Here is a 25,120-nt window from a genome sequence, read left to right on the forward strand (position 1 = left end):
TTGGCTGCGGCCTGCTTAGCTCATGAACAGTGTGTTTGTGTGTGTGTGTAATGGACATTTGAAGCTGATTTTCCATTTGTAGAATCCTGAACTCGGCTTATTGCACTGCACATGCCTTATTTTGGCCTGCCCCTGTCCCAAGCCCACGAGGGTTATGGGAAAAACTGCGAGGATGAGTCTATTTTTCTAATTTTTGCTCTCAGCGCAGCAGCTGTGACTGGAGATGGAAATAGAGCATCTCTCTGCTGAGAACATGGGATTCATGGAAGAAACCCCAAATAAATGGTGAAACTTTTCCTGATTTTCTAGCGAAACGAGGACATATAGGTCTGAAATGGGGGGTTATCTCCCCATCGCGCCTGGGGTGACTGCACCCGAATAAAAAGGGGAAAGGGAAAGGACACAAATTCGAATGGGGTGCCGTATCTCCGTCCCCCCTTTGATACCCCCCCTCCAGTCAGGTCCCATCCTATTCCACCCATCTTGCAGTGTCACCTGGTGGCGGGCAGGAACGGGCCATCTGGTCGACTGGACCATAGGCTGCTCGGCCCAGGCCGGCCAACTGGTCGACCTCGGCAGGGCACAGCAGCAACTGCAGCCTCTCCTCCTGACTGGCACCCAGTGAGGAGGAGGAGCCCCAGGCGGCCCCGTCTGGAACCCAGACCAGGCCACCTGCGCCCCGGACTCAGGCCGTGCACACACCTCGCCCCTAAGGGGCGTCTTCAGGGATACGGAGAGAAGCTGCTTAACACCCCCCACCCTGTGCCATCAGCAGCTGACACCCCGCACTTGCAGGGCAGGGGATGAGGCCATCCCTGGCCAGTAGCGCCCCTGGACTGTGAAGCACTGGCTGAAGGCAGGCAGTCGCCCCACCAGGGTGGAGCCTTGTTGCCCTGGGCTCCGTCTTCAAATGCCAAGTCAGACTCGGGCTCCCTTCACACTGAGCAAAGCTGCCCCTGGATTAGGAATCTCTACGGATGAAAAACCCAGTCAGGGGAGCAGTGTGAGCGTGTCCCCCCATCAATCTCAGCCATTGGAGGCAGGTCCAGAGCACTGCAGGGACACAAACAACCCAGCCCAGCACTGATGCAAAGACCAGGCCATGGGCCCCCACCCTGGGTGGGGCACCCCCACCACACTAACAGGCTGAACACAAAGACCCTCCCAGACACAGGCAGCACCCCAACTCCCTACTGCTGCTTCCACTAGGGCATTATGACCATGAGGAACACCAGGGGTCAGAGCCCATAATCAGGAACACATGAGAGGAACAGACCCTGAGCCACTGGAGATGGCCCACAGCAGAGGCCACAGGCAGGAGCTAAAAGCCATGAAGACCCCTCCACAGAACACCTGCACACCAGACACCCCAGGCTCCCCCTACCTCCCAGCCCTGGTGCCCCAGAGCCACAGCCCAGGGAACAGCCCCCAGCATGGGCTTGGTGCAAGGCCTGACTCCACCAGAGCTCTGGGCTCAGGAAGTCAGGGAAGGGTAGCTCTTTACATGCATTTGCGATCAAGCACACCCTGTGGGGGGCACAGGCCCCACCACCCTCAACACTGCACCCTCTCAGGAGGGGTGGGTACAAGCCAGAGAGCTCAGACCCCACCAGGCTAGGGGCTCTGGCAGGCCCTTGGCCCCATTCATGGAAAAAGCCAAGGGCTCATTTTAGTCTCAACAAGGCCACCAACCCCACTCACCAGGCCTCCAGGTGTGGGACATATGGTGGGAACCATATCTGTGGCCTAGATGAGGCACAAGCCACTGTGCCTGCACCAGGTCTTGGGGAACTGCAGGAAACTTGGAGTACTGCCCTATAAGCACCCACTCCAAGCACTGCACCAAGACCAAAGTGACCATCACAGCACTGGCAGCCTCCCAGAGCCACCAGCAGGCTGGCCTGCAAGCCCATCTGCACCAGCACAGTCTCACCCCATTGATGATGTAGAGGCAGCCCCTGGGGGAGAACATAGGCATATCAGAGCCATCCCAGCCCCCACAGTTGATTGGGACTAGGGGTATTCATAGTGAGTAAAAATGGTACCTCATAAAGTACCACAGGAGACACAAGGGCCTGCAGAAGCCCCCAAGGGCATAAATGCAGACAATTGAACATATAGGGGTCCCACTCTTGGAGAGGAGCCACCACCTCTCACAGCACAGCGCTGACAAAGACCAGGCCACAGCCCTCAGGGCACAAGGACCCCCTTCTCCTCCTGGGCAGGGCACCCCATCACATTGTAATGGGGCTAAAGCTTAAAGACCCTTCCAGATGGTCACTCCAGGGGCAATCCAATGGGGGAAGAGCACCCTGGGGAACACAGCAGCAGGGGAAGAGCCACTGAGCTGGGCAGGTGGTCAGCCCAGGTATCAGCCTTCCATGCCCCCACAGGGCTCCTGGACACTGCTACAGTACCAGCCCCACAGGCACAGCAAGGCTCCCACCACCACCCCCATGGATGGCCAGCCTATGCAGGTGGCTGGAGCCTGAAACTGGCCCCTGCAGCTCTGAGGATTGCCTATCATGCCCCACACTGTATTGAGAGCTGGAATCCCCCTGTCCAAGCTGCAGCACTCACAGCCATGGTGGAGAAGATGCCACTCCAGGCACCCTGTACATAGAACTCAAGCAGTGGGCACTGCATTAGGGAGGAAAACAGCCATCCAGGGGCTCAGGGCTTTCTCTCCCCATATACCAAGCAGGTCCCACTATTTCTGATGGCAGCGGTGACCCATGCACATAGGCGGGGCTCAGCACACAGCCAACTGCCTGCACAACACCCTTTGGCAGCTCTGGCACCCCCACTGACCACCCACACTCAGGAAGGCTGCAAATCTCAGTGATGGGGGTACCAACCCCAGTCAAGAACACTCAGCCACTATGAGCTGGGTCTCCACCTGCCCACCAGGGGCACCAATCCACAGCCAGCCACAGGTACTACCACTATAAGGTCTGACTTGGGGGCTCCACTCCAGAACCAGTCACACAGGACCCAGTGGGCACCCACCCCTGGGCAAGCAGCCCTATGTGAGAGATGGGTGCTTCTGGCACCCACTCAGAACAAGTCTGGGTCTCTGACACCTGCAGGCAATGCAGGGACAGCCAACCCCAGCCCCCCATGGGTCCCCAATTACCACTTTTGTTGGCCCAACCACAATGCTATAAAAGCTCCCCATGGGGCTGGGGTGGCCTGGGTACTGCCCAGGAACAGGCACTCCTAGAGTCCCCACCAACACCAGGCCCCTTTTGCACACTGGGGCTGACAGCCTAGGCACCTGCTTTCTCTGGGCATCTCCACCAGCACCACACCACACAAAGGCCCCCTTCTGGCCCCAAAACAGCCCCCTGGGGCCCAGATAGCTCAAAGCATTGGCTTCTTCCAAAGTGCAAGCTCCAGGCAACAGGACACCCCAATGAGGGAACTAGGTGGTATCCATGGGTATACCCACAGGCCCCAAAGCCAGGAAGACTGATCCCAAAAGCACAGACTCACTTGGGGTCCCACACCCCAGAATGCTTAGCATGTATCAGCAGTAGGAAAACAAGTGCCCTTCACTACCTCCCAGGGTGGGTAAGGTCCTGGGAGGGAGCCAAGTCCTTGGCACAGTGTAAGCCAAAGGACAGGTGCCTGGTGGAGATCAGGGAAGAACAGAGCAACACATCAAGCAATAGCAAAGGCCACTGGCCCTGAGGGTTTAACTCCATGGGGCTGTATCTATAACCACAGGTTCAGCTCATGACATTGACACTGCATGACTGACCACCCAGGGGGTGAGGACAAACTCCCCAAGGGACCACATGACTGAAGTGGGTAATCTTAGGCACACCAATCAACACCAACTTGATCTGAGGCCAGCACCACTGCAGGGGGGACATAGGGACACAGACAAGGGTAAGCCCCACACCATGGTGTTGCTTCCAATGGGGCATGAGAACAGCAAAGCACATGGGGGAGTCAGGCCCTGTAGATAAGCAAACAGGAACATACAAAGGGGAAGCACTGAGCCACACAGCAGAGGACACAGGCAGGAGCTAGGAGCCCTGGAACACCTTGAGGCACCTCTACAGAAAACATGCACCCATCAGGTCACCCAGAGCCACTCGCTGCATCCTCCTAGCTTTGGTGCTTCACATTCACAGCCCAGGGAGCAGCCACCAGCACGTGTATTGGTGCAAGGCCTGACCCAATAGCAGCCCTGGGCCTAGAGAACCTTTTTCCACACATCCACTTTGTATGTGAGCATACCATGTAGATACAGGGTTCCACATCTAACAGTGTATCCTCACAGGAGGGGGATGGCACAGGCCGTAGAACTCACACCCTACTAGGTGGGGGGCTAACAGGTCTTATTTTAATTTCAAATAAGACTGCCACCTACCCACTCACCAGGCAGTAGGTGTGGGGTGCGTTTATGGGTACAGTGCCTGCAGCATGGATGAGGCACAACAAACTGCCTGCATCAGGTCCTGGGGAGCTTGCAGGAAACTGAGTCCTGCAGCACCCTGCTCAGCAGTGCCCGCCAAATTCGTCAAGACAGGGGTGCCCATTGCAGATCCTGTGGCCTCCCAGAGGCACTACCAGCCTTGCTGAGGATTTGTTTCCCACGTAGCGCAACACAAAAACTCACGCCAACTTATGTAGAGGCGGCACCCACTGGAAAACCGCATATAACAGCGACTTAGTTTGTGCTTTGAGGCGAGGGCATCGCAGCGCGTCGTGTGGCGCCTTGAAACGCGATGGCAAACACCGGAGCCGCGAAAACGTCCGAGAACGCAGAGGCGGGCGAGGGAACGCGCGGGGTTTCGCCCAAAGCAAGGAGCCACCGATATCCTGGAGGCACAAAGTGCCGATTTGGAGCCAAAAAAACCTCGGCGCCCAGGATTGGGGCCGAGCCGCAGGTCCCCGCAGGCCGGTGGAGCTGCGGCCTGAACACCGACCCCACCCCCACGCGACCCCTTTCCCGCCGCCCCGGAGCGCGCCGGGGCCTCTGGTCGACCTCGTGCGCGGGGCGGCGCGGAGAGGGACCCGGACCCCGCTGCGGGGCCGTCCAGCCTCGGCCGTCCGGGCGGGGGCCTCTCCGCGCGAGGGGCGCTGCCTGCCCGTCCCCCCGCCGCGGCCCTCCCCCAGAGAGGCTCCGGCCGGACCCAGCCAGAGACCCGCTTCTTGCGGCTCCGGGATCCCGGGATCCGGCTTCAGCCCACGGCGTCGGCCCCGGTTCGCGGTCCGCGGCCCCGGCCCTTGAGCGGGCTTCGGCCGGAAGCTCGCAACTCGCGGGTCCCGCCCCGGCCCCCCCGCGACCGCCACCCCCCCCAGCCCCCGGCTCTCGGCCCCGCCCGCGGCTCCGGGTTCGCGACTCGCCCTCCCCCCGACCCCCCCAACCGCGGCTGTTGTTCCGGTTCCCGCTCCAGATGCCCCAAGCTCGCGGCTCGCGGCCCCTGCCCCAGCTCAGGCGCCGCTCCCCACCCGCAGCACTCGCCCCCGAGCCTCCGGCCCGACCCCGGGGTCACAGACCCCGCTTGATATGCGGCCCCCGACCCCGCGGCTCCTGCCGTAGACTTGGGGTGAACAGTGGCGGCACCTCCGACCTCCGGGCATGGCAGCGGCAGGAGTGAGGCTGGACCCCGGTCGTCCCTCACATCCCCTGGGCACCACAGGGGCGCTCCCTCGCCCCCGGAGCGGGACGCGGCAGTCGGGCCCACGGAGATGCAGCCCCGGGCCCGGGACAGCCGCTGCCTGCCCCGGGAGACTCGGCCGGCAGATGTGCGCTCCGCGCTGGGCATCGTCCCGCGGGCTGCGGGGTTCTCCGGGCGATTTGGGGTGGGCATCATGGGCTCCCGGCGCGCTGCGGAGTTACGGGCTCTCGGCGGGCTGGTGGCCCCGGGTGGGCTGCGGGAGTCCCGTGCGTGGGGACCCGGGGGGCCGCGGGAGGAGGAGCGGACCCCGCGGAGAGCTGGTCGACCCGTGCAGCGCACAATCCCTGCTTGTCTCGGCGAGGGCGCTGACCTGCCTCCCCCCCCCCCCCCCGCACAACCTGCACTCACTATCTCCCGGCGTGGGACACCGAGCGCACAGCCCGCCCGACCGACTGGTGCCACCCGCGCGCCCCGGCCTCCCGGAACCGCGCGCCGGGCACCGCAGCCAAATCTGCTCCCTTCGCGGGTGGGCGGTCGGGCGGCAGGCGCCGTCTACGCGGCCGCCAGGAGGGCGCCCACGGCTCCCCGCCCGCCCGGGTCCGGGCGGCAGCGCTCGGGTGCAGACGCTGAGACCGCGCGGGCGGGCCGAGGCGAGGCGGTGGGGTCGGCAAGCGCGCACCAGCACGAGCCACGCAAGGACGCGGGACACGATCCAATGGCCCCGGCCCGGGAAGCCGGGGCGAGGCGGCTGGAGTCACTCCACCGTTGGCGGGAATTGAGGAGCGGGTGTCCGGTGCCCGCCTGGGGGCTGGGGTCGCAGGTGTTGCCCTGAGGCCTCCTGACAAGTGGCCGCCGGCGGTGGCCTCGGGCCCTCCCCTGGGCCACCTTCGCGCGCGCCTCTGGGGACAGGGCTGTCCTCCCCGCTCGCCGGTGTCCGCTCGGCTCGGCTTGGCTGAGGGGTGCCAGGACCCTCCTCTGACGACGAGCCTCGCAGCTGCGCGCAGGGTCCTGGGTCGGCTCCGGGCGGGGCGGCTCATCTGGCCCTCCCAGCCGGCTCAAGAGCGGCGGGGAAGGCGCGCCCGGCCCGGCCCAGCACACCGGGTCGGAAGTGCAGGAGCCCGCGGCACCCGCGTCGGGAGGGCCTGGAGAATCCGCATCACCGAGGGCGGTGACAGGCTGGAAGGGGGAAAGGTGACTGTGGGCCGCCACGTGCCCGTCCGTGTTCGCGTTTGTCCGTCGGGTTGACGCGCGCAGACCCGCGGGTACGGAAGTGAGAAAAACACCCCGGTAAGGAGCTACACGTGGAAGCCGAAGTGAGAGGCTTCCGAAGAGAAGAAAATCTCCTTCACTCATCGGGAGGGGGCGCTGACTTCTTGCGGGGGAGGCCTGGCTCTCGCCTGAGTGAAATCTGCCCCTGGAAACTGGGGTCTCATTTCACTCATTCAACCACCCAGTTGGCATTTCCTGAGCACCTACTGTGTTCAGAGGCAGGGGCGGGGAAATGTGGGCCAGAGGAGCTGGACTGCGTGGTTATGACCCTGGGCTCCGGGCCTGGGAGCGTTCAGCTTAATAGTCCAGCACAGCATTTCGTGAGGACCTAGTGTGTGCTGAGACCTAGATGGTGTCTGCGGCCCTGGGAAGAAACAACTGTGCATTGTCTCTCACCTTTGACGACTCTAGGGTGAATGCTGGGTGAACTTGCATTCAGCTGCGGGGGTGGGGATGGGGGCTTCGTGAGGACCTACTGTATGCCAATGACTGGGCACAGGAAAGAACCAGGGCACTTGGTTTCTGACTTGGTGGGCCTCCAGAGCTAGTGCTGTGGATGCTCACCGTGCATCTGTTCACCCCAGAGTCATTCTTCCTGAGGACCCACTGTGTGCTGAAGCCCTGGTGACATCCAGAGTACAGGGGAGATTCAGATTCAGACCCCACAATTCCTGACCTGCTGGGCACCAGGGCCAGTCCAGGGCTTTCCCCACTTACTCATTTCCCCCAATGTTTTCTGAGGACCTACTGTGTGCCAGGGCCAGTGCAGGTGATGCCAGACCAGAAGCACAAAGTCTGACAGTCCCTGGTTCCTTTGCAGAGCTGAGCTGAGAGGCCTCCCAGATCTGGGCTCTCCTCCTGCAGTTGTACACCTGCAGATCACTTGGCTTACTTATTTTCAAATAAGTCATGTTTTACAAACTTTTGGGGGTGGAACAAAGAAACCTGAGTATGGATTGGACAAGGATATGAAGAGATTCACTCTGTTGGGATGATGCTGCAGCTGTTTAGGAGATGATTTTGCTTAGACACGCAAGTGAAGGTATTTACCAGTGAAGCAAGGTCAGATCTTACAATTTATTTCAAAATAAATTTGGAAACATACACTTCCATGACCTATTTCAAAAGCAGTTATCTATTATAAAGCCTAGTAAACTCTTCTTTTTCTTGGTGTTGTTTAAAATTTCAAAGGTATTGGATTAGGGAATGTACCACACTTTATACTTTTCGGTAAAATTGGAAAATCTCGTTTTGTTTTTTTTTTTAAACTTGGGATTTTTGTGTAGACCTGTTATCTTAGAGACAGGGCAGTTCCTCAGTTGACATTGTGCCCAGACTGTGGGCATCTCGGGGTATGCCATGTGTAGGGTGTAAGAGAATGAACGGAATCCCCAGGGGGCGCCCATGTGGGGGCACATTCAGGCAAATGAGCGAATATTCACAGGAACCCTCGTTTACGGGGAAAGAGGGCAGAGGGGCCAGGGGACCACAGATAATGGTGCCTGAGGGGGGCCCTGAGAGGACTCTGGGGGGGACTCGGTGCCTCTGGGGGGTGACTTAGTACCTGGTGGGGGCTCGGTGGCCTGGGAAGGGGTGGCTGGTTATTTTTTTGACTGCACAAGTTGCCCACCACGTGGATGTAACTGGTGAGATGATGCTGGGGTCCTGCTGTGATTATGGCTTCAAGGGAGGCCGAGCGGACCTGCGCCCAGTGGGCCACGTAGTGCTGCGGCAGCTTCTGGGGGGTCCTTTGGTGTGCGGTGCCACAAAGCCTGGAGGGCCAGGCCCCGCCCCCCCATCCCCCCGCGCGCCTCCAGGGCTCCCCGACTCGGCGGCCGCGCTGTCTCCGCCCTCCAGCCCGTGGAAGGTGCGGCGCGGCCTGTCTCTCCGCTGCAGAGCCCATCGGGGCCCGCAGCCCGTGCGTCCTGCTTCCGGCTCCGCCGCAGTCTCGGTTCCAGACCTGTAGGGCAGAAAAGGGAAACCCGAGCTGGTGCCCTTTGTCCCGGGAGCAGTGGGGAGCTGGCGGAGCGGGGGCGCACGCAGGGCAGCGGGGGCGAGGCCGGGGCAGGGCTGCGAGAGGAGCGGGGCCCAGGCCGGCGCAGGGCAGCGGTGGCCACGTGGGGCGAGGGTCAGATCGCGCAGGGGCTCGGGCGCTGCGGGCGCGGACCCGGTATAGCGGCCCCCTCGTGCCGGGGGGGGGGGGGGGCCGCGCCCTCGGGGTGCATCCCTCTCCTCCCGGGGGGCGCGGCGGGGGTCTGGGAGAGGACCGGCAGGGGAGGGAAGGGGCCGGCGCGGGGGTCGCCCCGCCTCTGCACCGCGAGAGAATAGACGCACACTCGGCGCAGCCGCGCCCTCCCCGTCCGGGTCCCGCTCCGGGGACGTTGGGCGTCCTCCACCGGGCGCGGCGAGTTCGGGCCGCTTCTCCTCGGCCCCGAGACCCCAGTCCCGCAGCGGCGCGGGTGTGCGACGCGTCCAGGACGCGCCTGCGCCCGGGAACTACAACTCCCAGAAGGCGCCGCCGAGACTACAACTCCCAGAAGGCCGAGGAGGGCTGGGGGCGGGGCGTGCCCGAGGGGGCGGGGCCGGCGCGAGGACCAGCGAGGCGAGGACCAGCGAGGCGAGGACCAGCGAGGCGAGGACCAGCGAGGCGAGGACCAGCGAGGCGAGGACCAGCGAGGCGAGGACCAGCGAGGCGAGGACCAGCGAGGCGAGGACCAGCGAGGCGAGGACCAGCGAGGCGAGGACCAGCGAGGCGAGGACCAGCGAGGCGAGGACCAGCGTCGCCGACCCCAGCTCACACAGCGGCCCTCGGCACCCTCAGCCCGACAGGCGCGGCTCGGGCGCGTCCCAGCTGCTCCGTCCAGCCCTCGCCGGTCACCGCGCGGGCTCGGCCGATCCCCCACCGCTGTGACGAACGATTTCCCCGCTAAAGTCTGGGGCTCCCCAGTTCGAAAACGGGTGACGTCCGCAGCCCCGCAAGCTTGTCTCGCCAGCGAGACCCCGAGGGGGACAGAATAGGGGCCGCCGGGGGTCTCCGGAGGGAGGCGGCGCCCAGCGGCGCCAGGGAACCATCTCGGTGCGCAGCGACCTCTCGCCCCGCCGCCCTCCTTCCCGCTCCCCGCCGCGGGGTCTGTCCGAGGGCACGGGCGGCGTCTGCGGGAGCTGGCCCCACGCGGGGGAGGGGGCGTCTGCGCCCGGCGGGCGGCCCGCGCCTGGGAGCCAGCGGGGCGGGCGCTACGCGGAAAAACGTCTTCCCTCGCCAGCCCCAGTGGCGCTCGCGGGGCGTCCACTGATCGGACGCGAGGCCGAGGGGTCGCCACTCAGAGACGGGCTGACGGAGACGCGGAGCGCAGCTGCCGCCGCCTGCCCAGACCGAGTCCACTAGTGGGGCCGGCGCCCGTGCAAGTGCGCGGGGACCCCCCACCCCGGCTCAGGAGGGCGGGCAGGAGGGGGGAGCGAGGAGGGCAGAGAAGGGCAGCGGGGGGCGCGGGCTCTCGGCAGTCACCAAGTCATGGGGGGCGGAGAGGCGCGGAGGGCCCTGATAAACCGCGGCAGCTCGCGCCCCAGGCGCGCCAAGGGAGGGGCGGGTCGGGCGCCCGGGGGGGCCGCGCTCTGCGTGGGGGGCGAAGGGGCAGCCGCGCCCCTCAGTCGAGCTTTCCGGGGCCAAAGGGAAGGGCTGGGAGGCTCTTCGGACCCCCGAGCCCGGCAGGCAGTGGAGACCCGTCCCCGGAGACCCGCCCTGGCGCAGGGGTCCTGGACGCCGGGGCCCGCGCTGGGCAGGACTCGCTCCCTGGACGCGGCTCCGTGGGCGTGAAAGGGACGCGATCCCCTGGGGCCGGCGACCCGCCCGCGGGCCTCCCCAGGGCCAGGGCCTGCGGCTGTCCCGGAGACGGGGCGTCGGGGCGCGAGCAGGTCTAGCGCCTGGGAAGGGGAAGCGGGGTGGCCGGGCGGCAGGAGCGGGGGCAGCTTCCCGGCGAGGAGACGGCGGAGCGGGCGGGGCTCCTGCTTCCTTCTCAGCGGCCTTGAATTCTCTGGCCGCGGCCTCGCGGGGGGTGGTGGGGGGCGGGCGAGGCGGACCCTGCGGGTGAGGCCAGGCCACTGGCCATGCGCAGGAGCCGCCGGGCCCGCGGGGAAGGGCTGGGCGCGGACGCGGGGGGGGGGTGCTCTGGGGCTCATTGTGGGCCTGGAGGTGCACACGGGCGGGCCCGTCCCTGAGGGATACCCCGCGGCCGCGTCCTCGCTCCCGGCTCCTCGTGGGCCCTGAGGGTTTAGGGTGGAGTTTGGGGCGCACGGTGTAAACTTTCCGGGCTGAGCCCCTCCCGCCCCAGGCCCAGCAGCGAGAGGGCAGAGCGGGTGCCCGGGTGTGCGCAGCTGGTGGGGGGGGGGGGTCCCTGCTTCCGCCCCAAGGGGAAGCCCCACCTCACCCCAGTGTGACCGGAGGCGGGAGCGCAGGTGCCGCGGAGAGTATCAGGGTGTCGCGGGCGGCGCCTCCTCGGCCGCTGACTCCAAATGCTGGGGTCTGTGTCTTTGGGGAGCGTCTCCCCTTCTCCCTCTGTCGGGTGTTAGGCCTGCAGAGTCCTGTCTCCTGTAATCTCCCCCTGTCAGGGAGCCCCTGAGGGCAGCGGACTCAACTTTAGCCTACGCCTCCAAAGAAAGGGCTGGAGAAACAGCCGCTCCCGAGGCCACACGGTTCTGCGCGCCCGAGAGGGTGTGGGGGCGCAGAGCAGAGCCACAAAGACAGTCGCAGCCCTGGAGGACCCCCTGGCGTCTGTGCCTTCACGCGAGGTCCCCCGGCCCCATCTTTCAAGGCCCTTCCTGCACACTTCACCCCTGCTCTGGTCCTCCCTCCTCCTCCCCGCTCCCCTCACTGCACCCCCAAGGCCCTCCCTGTCCCCTATGTCACGAACTGAAAGAGCAGCTGATTCGCGGGCCCCACTTCCAAGTGGGGACCCTCCTATCTTTGGATGTCTCAGCTGGCGCGGCTCCTCTCCCCAACAGTGCAGACAACTTTGACTTTGGGGGTCTGGGGGCCTTGGTGGAGATGATGGTGGGTACCTGAGGCTGCTGGTACCCAAAACTCAGCCCTGACCCCGAGCACAGCGTTGCCCTCTTCTCTGGGGGCTCTGCCCTGTACCCCCCTCCCAGATGTGTCAACCACTGTTTCCTGACCCCCCTTTCTTCTAGTGAAGTCCCAGTAGCTCTGTGAGTGCTCCCGGAGTCCAGAGCTGCCCCATCTCTGCCAGACCCTGCATGGGCGGCAGCCTCTCGCCGGGAGCCAAGACCTTCTCGCAGGGGAGCTGCTCCTTTTGGCAGAAGCTGCATAGCCGCAGGGCGGCGAGTCTGAGAACCCGAGGGACCGGGTCGTGCTGGGTAAGAGTGGGAAGGGGAACCGGGCCTGGAACCGGGCGCAGCGTCAGGTCACTGGGAAGGGATACGGAGTGCCCCCCAAAGCAGGATGGCGGGAGATCTGTAGAATTGTTGTGATCTTTATAAAAACCTTTTCCTGGACCTCCCCTGCTGGCGCAGCGGTTGAGCGCTGGGCTGCGAAGCTGCCTGCGGCCTTTGCAGCACCGGTTCCATCCCCGGCCGCTGGCGAGGGTCCCACATGGCACTGCCCCCCTCAGCAGTGTACTTCCGTCCTTCTGCCTGCTGTTCCCCGGCTCTGGCTCTGGTGAATTCTCTCACCCTCCGCGCTTCTGACTGTACCCAGTGCTTGAATAAACAAACAAACAAACAAACCCTTTTCCTACCCTGTACCTTCAGCTGGATCCATTTCTCCTTTTGTCTGAAAACGCTCATATAATCGATCCTGTGATGTATTTTCTGTTTCAGGCTAATTAACAGCACCCCTGATGTTGACAAAGCTTCCAGGGTGACCAGGAAGTTCGGGTAAGCGACACTTAGATGTGAGAGCTTTGATACAACACATAAATGAAAAATGAATCCGTGTTAATAAAAACCATGATCAATGTTGTAGTTGCCTCTGAAGATAATCTAATTCGCGGCTTCACCACACAAGTATCTTCTCATTTGGAGAGAAATACTTTATCCCAAAACTGCAATGAAATAAAATAAATTGCATAGAGGTAGTGAGTCCCCCGACATGTTACTTTTTCCTATTATGGAACATTCATAAAACAGAGCATTAAAATAAACCCACCTTAGTGTTATTTTTCCAAAAAGACACATTAGATGTGTTGGGGGAAGGTGAAGAAAGAATATACCCAAGAGAAATCATGTTTATCATGTTATAGTGTACACGTTGTTATAATAAGGCCACTGTGGAGCTACCACAAATGTTCACTTGAATGTTTTAATGTCACCGGCTTTCCTACTGCCTGTGGGGTCTCCACTGAATGAACCGGGGTTTGAGCTCTAGGTGAGAAAGTGAAAGCCACAGTTGAACTATCAACTATGATCTCTGCCAGTACACTGGACTTATACTGACCTGTGACAGCTTGAGCTGGACATAGGAATTCCATTCTATTCTGTTCTATTTTTTTTTCTTTTTGTAAAGGCAAGGAACTAGTCACAGGGAGGAGCTTTTGGTTATATAAAATTTGGTTTTATGAAATATCATGGCTCCATTCATTATTTTGTCCTGCTCCTCCCATAGGTGTAGACAACTTTCAGGACTCTTGTATTTGGAAACTGGAAGGGCCCAGACTTTGAAGTAGTGTCTTGTTTTCACTTTTATTTTTAATTGAAGCTATATACAGCTGTGGCTTAAACAGAATAAATTTCTAAATTTGAAAATGAAGAAAAGAGGCAAAAGATGTTTATTTGGGTTTAAAAGCTAGCCAGAGCACAGGTTCAGGCTAGAAACCTAAACCCCCTCACTAAAAAAAATGAGGTGACCTTGACATTAACTCCCAATGCTGCTGCTCTGCCCTCGCCTGCTTGACTAGCAGGTGGCCATGTTTCATCCTAAAATGTTTTTCTGTAGTCACAATGGAATTCTTAAGACTTTTTAAAAAGTACTTTTCCCCTGCCAAGGAGCAAGGAGATAATTTTACCAATGGAGCTTTTATCAGCTTCTGTTACTGGTCCTGATAATGATAGAGAGTTGTGTATATTATAGAAAATGTGAAGAGTAGAATAAAATACGATGAACAGTATCAAAAAGTACTCTTATGACTTAGCATGTTTCCTTCCTACTTTTTTCCCTAATATTTGCAATTATGAAATAGAATGCCTGTGTAGAAGGTAGGTAGTCGCTTGAGAATTATAAAATGAGCTTCCATTAAATAGGTCAAGGAATGTAAAGTCACATCATATCATAATCTTCCTCCATAGGGAAGCCCCTATATGGCTGTCACTAATTTTTTTCTTTGCTCTTCACTACATATCCTGGTATGTATCATTAAAATGTAATTTTAATTTTGTCTGGTATTTAATATTTAAATTAATCATGTTCTGTTTCTGTCTTGAAAATCACTCAACAGTATGAAGGCAAGACTAGTCCACATTTTGGATGCAGCTAGACTGTTTCTTTTTACTGCTGTACAACAGTCCACTCAATGCAGTTGTTTACATTGTTTTCTACTCACACGTAAGGGGTAAGGAGAGGATGTTTCATTAATATTTTTCTTCTGTAGTGGAATGACATTGTAACAGGGTGGTCCCCACGAAAGGGGGAGGTTCCCTGCCCCTTTCCTGGGGACCACCCTGTTACAACATCATTGCTAGAATTTTCCACTTTCAACATTTAACACTAATATAAGTACTTTCCACATCATTATTCAGTGTTATTGTATCCAGTTTTTACAATTCATTTTTGTATATATTGGGGGGTTTTATTTAGTTTCAAATCACTTTACTGCAAATAAAGTGTTGAACATTTTTACACAAAGATTTTTTATCTTAATTTGAAAACATTTCCTTAGGTCATTTCCAAAAACGAAATTATTTCCATTGAAAATACAAGTATTTTAAATTCAAAGTTCCCTGCAGAGGGGTTGTGAACTTATTTCTCAGGAATAGTGAGGACAGATTTCCTCTCCTGCCATCATTTGTTCTGTCCCCTTTTCCTGGTGAAGCCTCCTGCCCTCCACCCTGCTTCCTGGCGCAGTCCTCACTTGTCTCAGCTCCCGCCATTGTGCGCCGTTGTGCGGCACCAGGAACGGAGCTTTCAGTCCTCTGGCAGTTCCCTCATCAGCCCTTTGTTGTATTGGCCCTTTAAGCGCGCCCTCGGCAGTTACGTCATCACTCTGAGACTCCCAGGATGCACTAGGCGGAACGTGAGAGGCCACTCCAAGAGCGGCTCCCAGGGGGCATAGTAAAGGAGCTAGACGAGCGCGTGTCGCCGCCTTGTGGACTGGGGTGGTATCGTGGGAAAATCGAGGCCAGAAACGCTAGCGGGACCGGAAGTGGCCGCGCCAAGAGCGGCTCCCGGCAGCAAAATAAAGGCGCAATACGAGCGAGTGTCGCCGCCTTGTGGACTGGGGTGGTATCGTGGGAAAATCGAGGCCAGAAACGCGAGCGGGACCAGAAGTGGCCGCGCCAAGAGCGGCTCCCGGCAGCAAAATAAAGGCGCAATACGAGCGAGTTTCGCCGCCTTGTGGACTGGGGTGGTATCGTGGGAAAATCGAGGCCAGAAACGCGAGCGGGACCGGAAGTGGCCGCGCCAAGAGTGGCTCCTGGCGGCAAAATAAATGGGCAAGACGAGCGAGTGTCGCTGCCTTGTGGACCTGGGTGGTATCATGGGAAAGTCGCAGCCCAAAATGCCAGCCTGACCGGAAGTGGCCGCGCAGAGCGGGTCCCAGCTGTGTAATGAAGGCGCGGATGGAGCGGTTGTCGTCGCCTTGTGGCTTCGAGGGATAATGTGGGGGAAACACAGAGTAATGATGGCGGTGGGATGGGTAAGGTAAAGCGCCAGGAGGGGCGAGAAAGGTGGAGAGTAAGGCGGGAAACGGGAGGAGGAACGAGGTAAAGGGGCCAAGCACAGAATAACATACGGGCTGGACTGTGACTAAGATGCAGAGAAGTGTTTCAGGGCAATGGAAAGGGCGGTGAGGACCATGTGAAAAATAACGGGGGAGGGCGCCGCCTGGTGGCCATCAGTAGCGAGACAGCAAATCCCTGACAAGTGGCCAAAGGGGAAGGCCCAGGTGGCCAAGCTCGGGCACCACGAGGGGGGCCTGTGGGGGCAGAGGCAAGTGGGGAACAGCCACGACAGCCCACGGGGAAGGGGCAGGCCCTGCGCAGAGGCAGGAGCAGCAGAGCACGGTGTGAATTTGTGTCCAGAGCCTTGGAGAGGAAAACCGGATAGACTAAAATGTTAGTGAGACTAGGAAATCTGTCCTCACGATTCCTGAGAAATAAGTTCACAAGCCCTCTGCAGGGAACTTTGAATTTAAAATACTTACATTTTCAATGGAAATAGTAATTTTATTTTTGGAAATGACATAAGGAAATGTTTTCAAATTCAAATAAAAATTTTATGTGTAAAAATGTTCAGCAACACTTTATTTACAGTAAAATGATTTGAAACTATCTAAATAAAAACCCCCATATATAAAAAAAATGAAATGCAAAGACTAGATAGGTACAGTAACACTGAAGTTTCTAATGCTGTGGAGAGTAATTACATTGCAGTGTTAAGTGATGAACTAGAATATAAAATTTTAGCCATGATGTAAGCATAGTCTCCTTAACCCTTATGTGTGAGCAGAACACAAGGTAAACAACTGTACATCAAGTGGACCCCCCTGGACCCTCGACCACCCCCCCCCGGCCCCTACCCCCATTGCCTGTACCTTATTTGCAGCGGCGCTGCTCCTGTTGCTCCTGGTCTCGTCGCCCTCTGCCGCAGCCTTTATAGTCCCACCACGCCCCCAGCTCAGCTGAGCCACGTCAGCACGCCCCCCCCCTTCCCCCAGGTGCTCACCCTCAGGCAGCCGATGCAAAGCCCACACTCCCAAAGGCCCCCAGTTTTCCCAGCTGCAGGTTTGCCACAAAAGCGTTCGGGGCAAACCCCAAAAGGAAGCGATCTTCCCGTACCCCTCCTTCCACCCCGCCATTTGCTGTCTCTGGACAGTCCCCACCTGGTTTCCCTTGGCCACTGAACCCTGCAGCCACGACCCACACAGGTGAGCGGCGCGACTGAGCACAATCACGACAGACACAGCAGAAACCCCCTCCTGCCAGCCAGGGCAGCTCCTTTGCAAGACCCCCCCATGATCGCTCTCGACTGCCCCCCGCAGCTCCGCTCCCTCCAGGGGGAACCACTGCTCAGTCTAGGCGGGCTCCGCCATCCCAAGCAGGGGCGTCTGGCTCGCGGACCTCTCGCGGTCTCAGCACAAGCCACACCCCACCCTCTACCCCCAGCTGTGCGCACTCAGGTCTGAGACGCTTGGGGGGAACGGAACAGCCCTGCTCCGGGGGTGCTCACTGCCCTCCTCACCGCACCCGGCGCTCATCGCCGCCGCTGCCTGGCGGCCCCTGCGCTCAACAGCTCCTTCGCAAGCCCCACTCCCCAGGATCGCGCTCGACTGCCCCCCACAGCTCCGCTCCCTCCAGGGGGAACCGCTGCTCAGCCTTGGCAGACGCCGCCGTCCCAGGCAGGGGCGTCGGGCTCGCGAGCCTTCTCCCGCGTGCGGTCTCAGCGCCAGCCACCCCCACGCCCCAGCCCCAGCCCCAGTCGTGCGCGCTGTGAGGGCTGAGACCCTCAGCTCTCTCGGGGGGAACCGGCCAGCCCCAGGGGTAGTCACTGCCGTCCCGCCGCTCCAGGTCTCACTACCGCCCCTGCGCTCAGGCCAGCCCCTCGCCCGCGGGCACCGCCTGCCCGGGGAGAGCGCGCTCCCCGCGGGGCGCTCCGGCCCCTCCCCGCCGCGGGCTCCCCACAGGCCCGGGCCCCGCCCGCCCCCTGAGGGTCCTCGGCCCCGGCCCTCGCTCTCCAGCCGGCGGGCCTCGCCCACAGGTGCCGGGAGGAGGCGCCGCTGCTCCGCGAGCATCCGCGGCTGCGTCCCGCACGTTCGGGGCCCCAGACCTCGGCGGGCGCCGCTTTTGGCGCGTCTGGGCGGCTTTTTGAGACTCTCCCGCCCGCTGCGGAGAACCGCCCCCCAGGCCGCTGAAGGCCACCCCGACTCTCCTCTCCGGGGGCACAGAGGATCCCCTCGCTCCCCGACCAGGGCACCGCGGAGAAGGCGTCCCCCGCCCTCGCCCCGTGGCGTGCTCGGGGGTCCCCGTCGTCCGTGGCGGGGGCCCCGTCAGCGCCCGGCGAGCAGACGGGGCGTCGGGCTCCTGCTCCCCCGCCGCTGCGTCTACGGCTCCGGGTCCTGGGCCGGCCCCGCCGGCAGCTCGCCCCCCTCCCCTCCAGTCTCCGGCGCAGCTCCCGGGCCGCGTCTGCCTCCCGGGGGTCCGCGGCGCCTCCAGGCTCGTCTTCCCGCCGCGGGCAGCGCTTCGAGGGACGCTCACCCCGGACCTGCTCCGAGCGGGGCCCGAGTCCGTCGGCGGCCCCCGCCGTGCGCACCGTCCTCCCGCGGCGCGGGGTCGGGGGCCGCAGAGAGGAGCGCGCCCCCCCGCTCCCCCCCAGGTCCTCGGGAGCCGCGTTGCCCTCGGAGGCGGGTCCTGCCGCCCGGGCCGGCCGTGGGGCGGCTCCGGGGCTCCGGGCACACGGGCAGAGGGTCCTGGGGCTCCGGGGGCTGGCGTGGGCCTTTCGCGTCCCCCCCGACAGCGCAGCCGGGCGTCCGGGGCAGGCGGGCAGGAGGCCCCGGGGAGGCTCGCGGCCCCGGTGAAGCCAGACTCTCCGGGCTCTCTGCGCGGGGGACCGGGGACCGAGGGGCCGGGGATCCGGAGCTGAGGTGGGGGGTCTACAGGGCTGGCGGGGGGATCTTCAGCCCTGGGGGCATCTTGACTCTCTGGGCGCTCTCCGGCGTTCCCGCGGGGCCTCCCGTCCCGGCCGCTGCGGCGCGTCCTCTCCCGCGGCCGCTCCCGCTGGGGCCCCAGCCCGCCCGGCCGCGGAGGCGCCGCCCTACACGCTCCGCCCCGGCTCCCCGGGTGCGCCCCGCGCCGCGCCCAGGGCCCAGGTGCTGTCGCGGAGCCCCCGGCGCCCGAGCCGCAGCGGCTGCCTGGACGCCACAGACCCCCGCTCTGGCCCCGAGCCCCCCACCGTGCGCGCCCCGGATCTGCTAGGGGCCGCCCCGCAAAGGATCGCAGCGTCTTGTGTGTTTCGGGAGAGACGCTGGAAAAGGAACTGACGCTCCGGTGGCTGCGAGCGCGCGGGGGCTTTCCCGGCAGCTCGGGGGCTCCCCAGGGCGCTCTCGGAGCCCGCCTCGCCGCCCAGTGAACCGCGCACGCAGCACCCGCGGGTCCTCAGCGCAGTCCTCCATTCTGGTTTCACCAAAATAGCCCAGGAACCCAGCACATCGCCCCCCAAAATAAATCATCTTGGTTCCCATGTGGAATCCAATCCCCCGGCCCATTTCAACTGTCAACACCTGCTCCCCCTGGGTGAGCGCATCTGCTTCCCTCGGATCGGCTTTTCTCTTTGGCAACTGTTCCTGACAAGCTCCTCCTTTTCACAACCATGACGGGTTCAGTGTGTGCCCCCGCCGGCGCTGTGTGTGTGGGGGGGTAGGGATTGGGGGGATACTTTACTTTTTTTCCCAAGAGTTATTTATTGTGTATACAAGCACTGGGGTGTAGACACCAGGTGGTGGGGGGTTGTAGAGGAGGCACCAGAGAGAGTGGCGGTCAGAACAGGCGGATCTACTGAAATACCCCGGTGAGGGGAGCAGTGGGGAGACAGGAGAGGTCTGCCGCCCCCTTATGCGCTGCTCCTGGCCGGCGGGGGATCCCTCTCTTGCTGCAGTGGCTGGCAAGAGCTTGATGGCGCTTTCTTTAACCCCTGCGCCCCTAGGGAGGCTCCGTGGGGGCCTTTTCTGCTTCTCTCTTATGCCTTGGATTGCATGTCTGTGCGTGTATTTATTTGTTTGTTTGTTTGTTTGTTTGTTTGTTTCCCTCATGGCTGCTGATCACTTTGTTTCCCCAGACTTAGGGCTGACTTCCTAGGTGGTGTTCCACCCAAGGGAAAATCAAATTACCATTTCTCTGGCGGGTTATCCAATCACCATGACTAAAACAGGGCGGTATTTCAGGTATTTCAGCTTTTATTGCACCGTCCGCGCCCCCCTTCCCCCCCATACACACACAGGCCCTATTAACTTCCGCGCTGACAATAACCACATTTTCCGTGTGGGACTTTTGCACGGGAGGTTCCCTCTGCTTGAAGCGCCCACTGTGTCACTTCATCCACGTCATTGTCAAGTCATCGCTCCTCAGAGACCCCCCGACCCAGGACCACTCTGTAATAGCACCCCGAAACCTCAATCTATTTTCCCGATTTCCTTCTCAATACCTGTTAGTCCCTGACATTTTTCCCTTTGGCCTGTCCGCTCTCCCCTTTCCTCTGACCCTCAGCAGCCTCGCTCGCTTCTTAAAGTCCCTTCTTTTTTCTAGGAATTTTACTTTTTTCCCCTCACCCGCTAAGTCAACGGAGGGTATTTGTCTTTGTCATTCTCACTTGCTCGCCAACAAAGTGTTGGAGGGGCCTCCCCGGTGGCGCAGCGGTTAAGCGCTGGGCTGCGAAGCTGCCCGCAGCCTCTGCAGCGACAGTTCAATCCCCGGCCCCCGGCGAGGGTCCCACTTGGCGCACAGACCTCTCTTGCAGTGCATTTCGTCGGTCTGCCTGTTCCGTTCCCGGCTCTGTCTCTGGTGAATTCTCTCACCCTCCCGCGCTTCTTGTATAAATCAATAAATAAATCTTTAAAATAAAGCAAAGTGTTCACAAAAATCTGCAAAGAGCTGATGAAACTCAACAACAACAAAGAAAATAACCCAGTCAAAAAATGGGCAGAAGAGCTGAAAAGAAACTTCTCTGAAGAGGAAATGCAAATGGCCAATAGACATATGAAAAAATGTTCAACATCACTTGTAATCAGGGAAATGCAAATCAAAACTACCATGAGATACCATCTTACACCAGTGAGAATGGCACATATTAAAAAAACTAGCAACAACAAATGTTGGCGAGGACGTGGAGAAAAAGGAACTCTTGTGCACTGTTGGTAGGAGTGCAAACTGGTCCAACCACTATGGAGAGCTGTGTGGAGATTTCTGGACCTACTAAACATAGAGCTTCCATATGATCCAGCAATTCCACTCCTAGGTATTTACCCAAAGGACACAGAAACATCAATTCCAAAGAGCACCTGCACCCCTATGTTTATAGCAGCACTATTTATAATAGCTAAGCTTTGGAAACAGCCCAAATGCCCAAAAATAGATGACTGGATCAAGAAGATGTGGTACATATATACCATGGAATATTACTCAGCATTCAAAAAAGATAAACACATGCAATTTGCAGCAACATGGATGGCGCTGGAAGGGATCATGCTCAGCGAAATAAGCCAAAAAGAAAAAGAAAAATACCGGATGGTCTCACTCATAGCAGGAATCTAGAAAACTTAAATAAGGGATCAGGAAAAAGAATAACTATAAGAAAGTGAAAATCAAAATCAACAAAAAACTATGAACCAGAGACACTTTTTGGGGGGGTGGGGGCCGGGAGGGGAGGGATTGGGGTCAGAATGGGGCATGTGCAGTTGTATGGGGGAATATAAAAATAAAATTTATTATTTAATAAAAAAAATAAAGCAAAGTGTTGGAGGGCAAGGTGAGCACACCCCATCACCCCCAAACCTGCCCATTCTCAATAGGTCTTGGCATCTAGCGCATCGGGACGAGACATCCGCTGGTGCGTGAGGCCTTTGTGAAAAGGAACTTTACTACAATGAGTGTGCAGTGAAGAAAATGAACAGATACGGTTTGCAAAGGCAGCACCCAGAGTTCCCTGTCCCCCCCCCCCCCGTGGCAAAAGGCCCAGACCAATAGAGTTGTCCCAAAGCAGGGCCACGGAAGCCCGAGAGCTGCCCCAAGTAAGGAAAGGGTCCAAAAGAGCCAGAAACCCCCACCCTGGGCCCCGGGGGCAGAGGTCACTCCATCCACGATATGGCACCCCCTCCTGTGCTTCTGGGCTGGACTCCTTGTTTCCACACAGCGTCTGCTGTCCCCGGCCTGCCCGCCGCTGCATCTTGGGCATTGTGGCCTGTTCGCGCCTGGGCCCCCAGCACTCGGCTCCTGTCCTGGCGTCACTGTGTCCTTCCTGCAGTCAGGGTGGCCGAGCTGCAGCGGCGGGTTCTCTTCTCTGAGAAGTACCCACGGGGCGCCTTTGCTCGATGTGTATCGGGGTCATTGGCTTCATTGCTCTTGTGTGTGCGTGTCTGTGTCAGGCTGCAGATGAAGCCCTGGTCAGACACAAGGTGTGTGCGAACACTTTATCCCTTCCTGGGGGTTGCCTTTGTGTGTGCTTGATTTTTTGGCAAGATTTATTTCTTTATGCATACCAGAGCTGGGGTGCAGACCAGAGGTGTGGGGGGTGAGAGGACTCACCAGAGGCAGAGTGGGGAGCAGAACAGGCAGATCCACTGAAATACACGGCTGAGGGGAGCAGCAGGGTGGCGGGAGAGGTCAGCTGAGCCATGTGGGTAGCTCCCTGGCCTGCAGGGGATCAAACTCACACCGCAGTGGCTGGGGAGAGCTTTACAGCACTGTCTATAGCCCCTGCGCCACCAGGGAGGTCCGCTTTTTAAGTTTGCATGGATCTCATGTTTAGTTTCTCTTTGGACAAAGAGAGAAGGGAGGGGTGAAGCTAGAAAATGTGCTGCATCAGTGGTGGTGTGAGGGGTCTGGAGTCTGCCCCCAGGCACTTCTCAGATGCAGGCAACTGTGGCACCATCACAGAAATCGTGGCCTCTGTCTTACCCTCAAGGCAGGTTCTGAGCAGCTTCTGTGGTGCCTTGTCCTGCACCGGTCCTTGGCCTCTGGGTGGGTGGGTGGGTGAGTGGGCAGGCATTCCCGGCCACACCTCATGGCACAGCCTGGCCCGGAGCGATCCGGCTCAGTGTGGATTCGAAAGACACCTCCTAAGTTTGGGCTCTGACCACTTGCGTTCAGACCCAGGCACCTGGCAGTTGTGACCTGGGGCAGGAGAGCAGAGCTGCAGCTCACAAGATGGCCGCCGAGCAGGCCTCTCGGGGTTCGCAGAGTCCTGGCCACCAGCCCCCTGGCCTGCGCCTCGTTCGGCCTCTGGTGGTCTCAGCTCGCCTCCTGCATCCAAGCTGACCAAATTTTCAGACGTGGTGTCCAATCTGTTTTTTGTTTCCTTTATGATAGCTACTTTACTTAATAAAAATAGTGATTCTGCTTGTCATGGTGACAACTTCGTGTTTAAAGATGGATTTGTTGATTACGTTTATATAATTATGATTACCAAGTTACTTAAGTAAAGAACAGTTAACTCAATTATTTTGCAGTGTAGAACAGGGTTCTCTTCCAAATCGGGTGTTTCCACTTTGTGTAGAATTTTACATTCTTTTCCATTTGGTTTTAAGTGTCTCCATGGTACGGAAGGGCCTCAGCTTCCCTCCTCCGCCAATAAAAGGAAACAGAGTTTGAGAAAAGGAAAGAGGTTGTTTTTGTAGACAAAGGAGGAGGGCAGCCGACTCATGTCAGAAAGACCACCGTCCTCTTGGGCAGAGGGCAGGGGTCTTTGTATAATCAGGAGAAGAGGGGAAGATGGGCCAGGGTCTGCAAAGTAGGGGGGGGGGTCGGCACCAGTTTGCCTTTTTACCAGCACTGCTGTTTAATGCCCTTCTTGGAATGCGAGAAGACAGACCTGTCACACCAGGGGGAAATTGCAAGGAACACGGGAAAGACAAACTGGTTCGTGCTTATGTGAGAGACCAGCCGTCTGCCCCTGCACCACGGGCCCAGCCGGAAGGACGGGCACGGGAAAGAGAAGGAGAGCCCGGCCAGGTTTCTCACAGGCAGGGAACTCTATTGCGCCCCCAGGGGAGGTTCACGGACCCAAGGTGGGGGTCAGTGAAGTCGCGCCCCTTGTCAGGGAGCCATGTCCTCTATAGGGTGAGGAAAGTTTAGCGGGAAACTGGGTTTGCAGGGCAGGAAAAGGTTTGCAGGGCGGGGAAGGGTTTACCCGGCGGGGAAAGGTTTATTGTCTGATTTTTTCTGTGTGGGCTTCCACATTCCTGCCTCCTGGTGGGCCTCCTGCCCTTGGTGGGCCTCCTGCCCCTGGTGGGCTTCTACATTCCTGGCCCCTGCTTCGACCTTTCATACCAGCCTTTTGTTGATAGGAAAAGGGGCAACGGCACTTTCTTTGGTTACTTCCTGCTGGAAGGGGGTGAAGACGGGGCGGGGTGGGGGGGGGGATCAGGCCTGGCTATGAAGGTCTTCTGCAGGGACGCCAGAGTATGGGTGGAGAAGGAGTTGGTTAAAGGTGGTATGAGACTTTTTCTGAATGTGACCTGTATGAGTCTTAGGAGGTAAGGAGCAAGATGGAAAAAATAAGGTTCTCATTAATACTGGCCCTAAGAGTGGGAGGAGCCATGAGACTAGGACTTTGAAGCCATGTTAGCAGAGAGTTGGAGACCCCGCGTTCCCTTTCCATGTCTTTGTATAGTTTCATTAAGGCTCCACATTTTGTTCTACAATCCCTGACTCGCTGATATAGTAACAACATTCTTCCCTGAGGAACAGGCAGGTACCCCCTTATCAACCATTAACAAGTCCAGAGCCCGCCAGTTTTGGAGAGTGACCTGTGCCAGGGAGGGGAGCTGTCTTTGTATGATGCTAAAGACACAGAGGTTTTTTTCCTAAGGTGATATCTACTCATTCATAAAAATCCTGGTCAGAAATAAGGCTGGGTCCCAGGGATGTCAGATTTTAAGCTTGAACTGATTTCCTTCCAGGAGGAAAGAGGAGCTCCATGTGTGTGAGACAAATGAATCTTGTAGCTCCAATATGGGCAGCCTCCGTATTCCTCCCCATAAGCAGACCCTTTGTGCATTAGTCTCACGTTTCATAATAGGTAAATCAGAGCAAAGGTTGGTACATGGTGCTTGCTGAGCCAAGTTGAAGAGTTATTGAGATTTCTGCAGAACAGCCTGCTAAGGGGCAGTCCGCTGTGCCCAACAAGTGGGTGGTCTCGGTAGACCCTGAGACATAGGTCTTTGAATTTCCATACATAGGACACTGGGCTAGGGGAGATTTTGACAAGAAATGTGCATCCTAGTAGGACCCGGGTTATGACATACATACTGTTTGTCTTCGGGGGCATGTTTGACCCGTGATAG

The 25,120-nt window shown here is 59.0% G+C and overlaps 2 protein-coding genes across 2 annotated transcripts; both read left to right on the plus strand.

Moving 5' to 3' along the window:
* The first annotated feature begins 4,739 nt into the window (after positions 1 to 4,739).
* LOC119255144 (basic proline-rich protein-like) lies at positions 4,740 to 5,615 on the plus strand. The gene has a single exon (XM_037522109.1). It carries the CDS (start codon positions 4,740 to 4,742, stop codon positions 5,613 to 5,615), a length of 876 nt encoding a protein of 291 aa, XP_037378006.1.
* Positions 5,616 to 15,751: 10,136 nt separating this feature from the next.
* Positions 15,752 to 19,040, plus strand: LOC119255145 (basic proline-rich protein-like). Its single transcript, XM_037522110.1, has 2 exons — positions 15,752 to 15,766; positions 17,148 to 19,040. Exons 1-2 carry the CDS (start codon positions 15,752 to 15,754, stop codon positions 19,038 to 19,040), a joined length of 1,908 nt encoding a protein of 635 aa, XP_037378007.1.
* The last annotated feature ends 6,080 nt before the right edge of the window (positions 19,041 to 25,120 follow it).

This window comes from Talpa occidentalis, unplaced genomic scaffold, assembly GCF_014898055.3.
Source record: "Talpa occidentalis isolate TD23 unplaced genomic scaffold, MPIMG_talOcc4v2.1 talOcc4.3, whole genome shotgun sequence".
Taxonomy (NCBI): domain Eukaryota; kingdom Metazoa; phylum Chordata; class Mammalia; order Eulipotyphla; family Talpidae; genus Talpa; species Talpa occidentalis.

Coding starts and splice junctions, on each gene's coding strand:
- LOC119255144 (XM_037522109.1), top strand. CDS start 4,740: ATGGCAAACACCGGAGCCGCGAAAACGTCCGAGAACGCAGAGGCGGGC.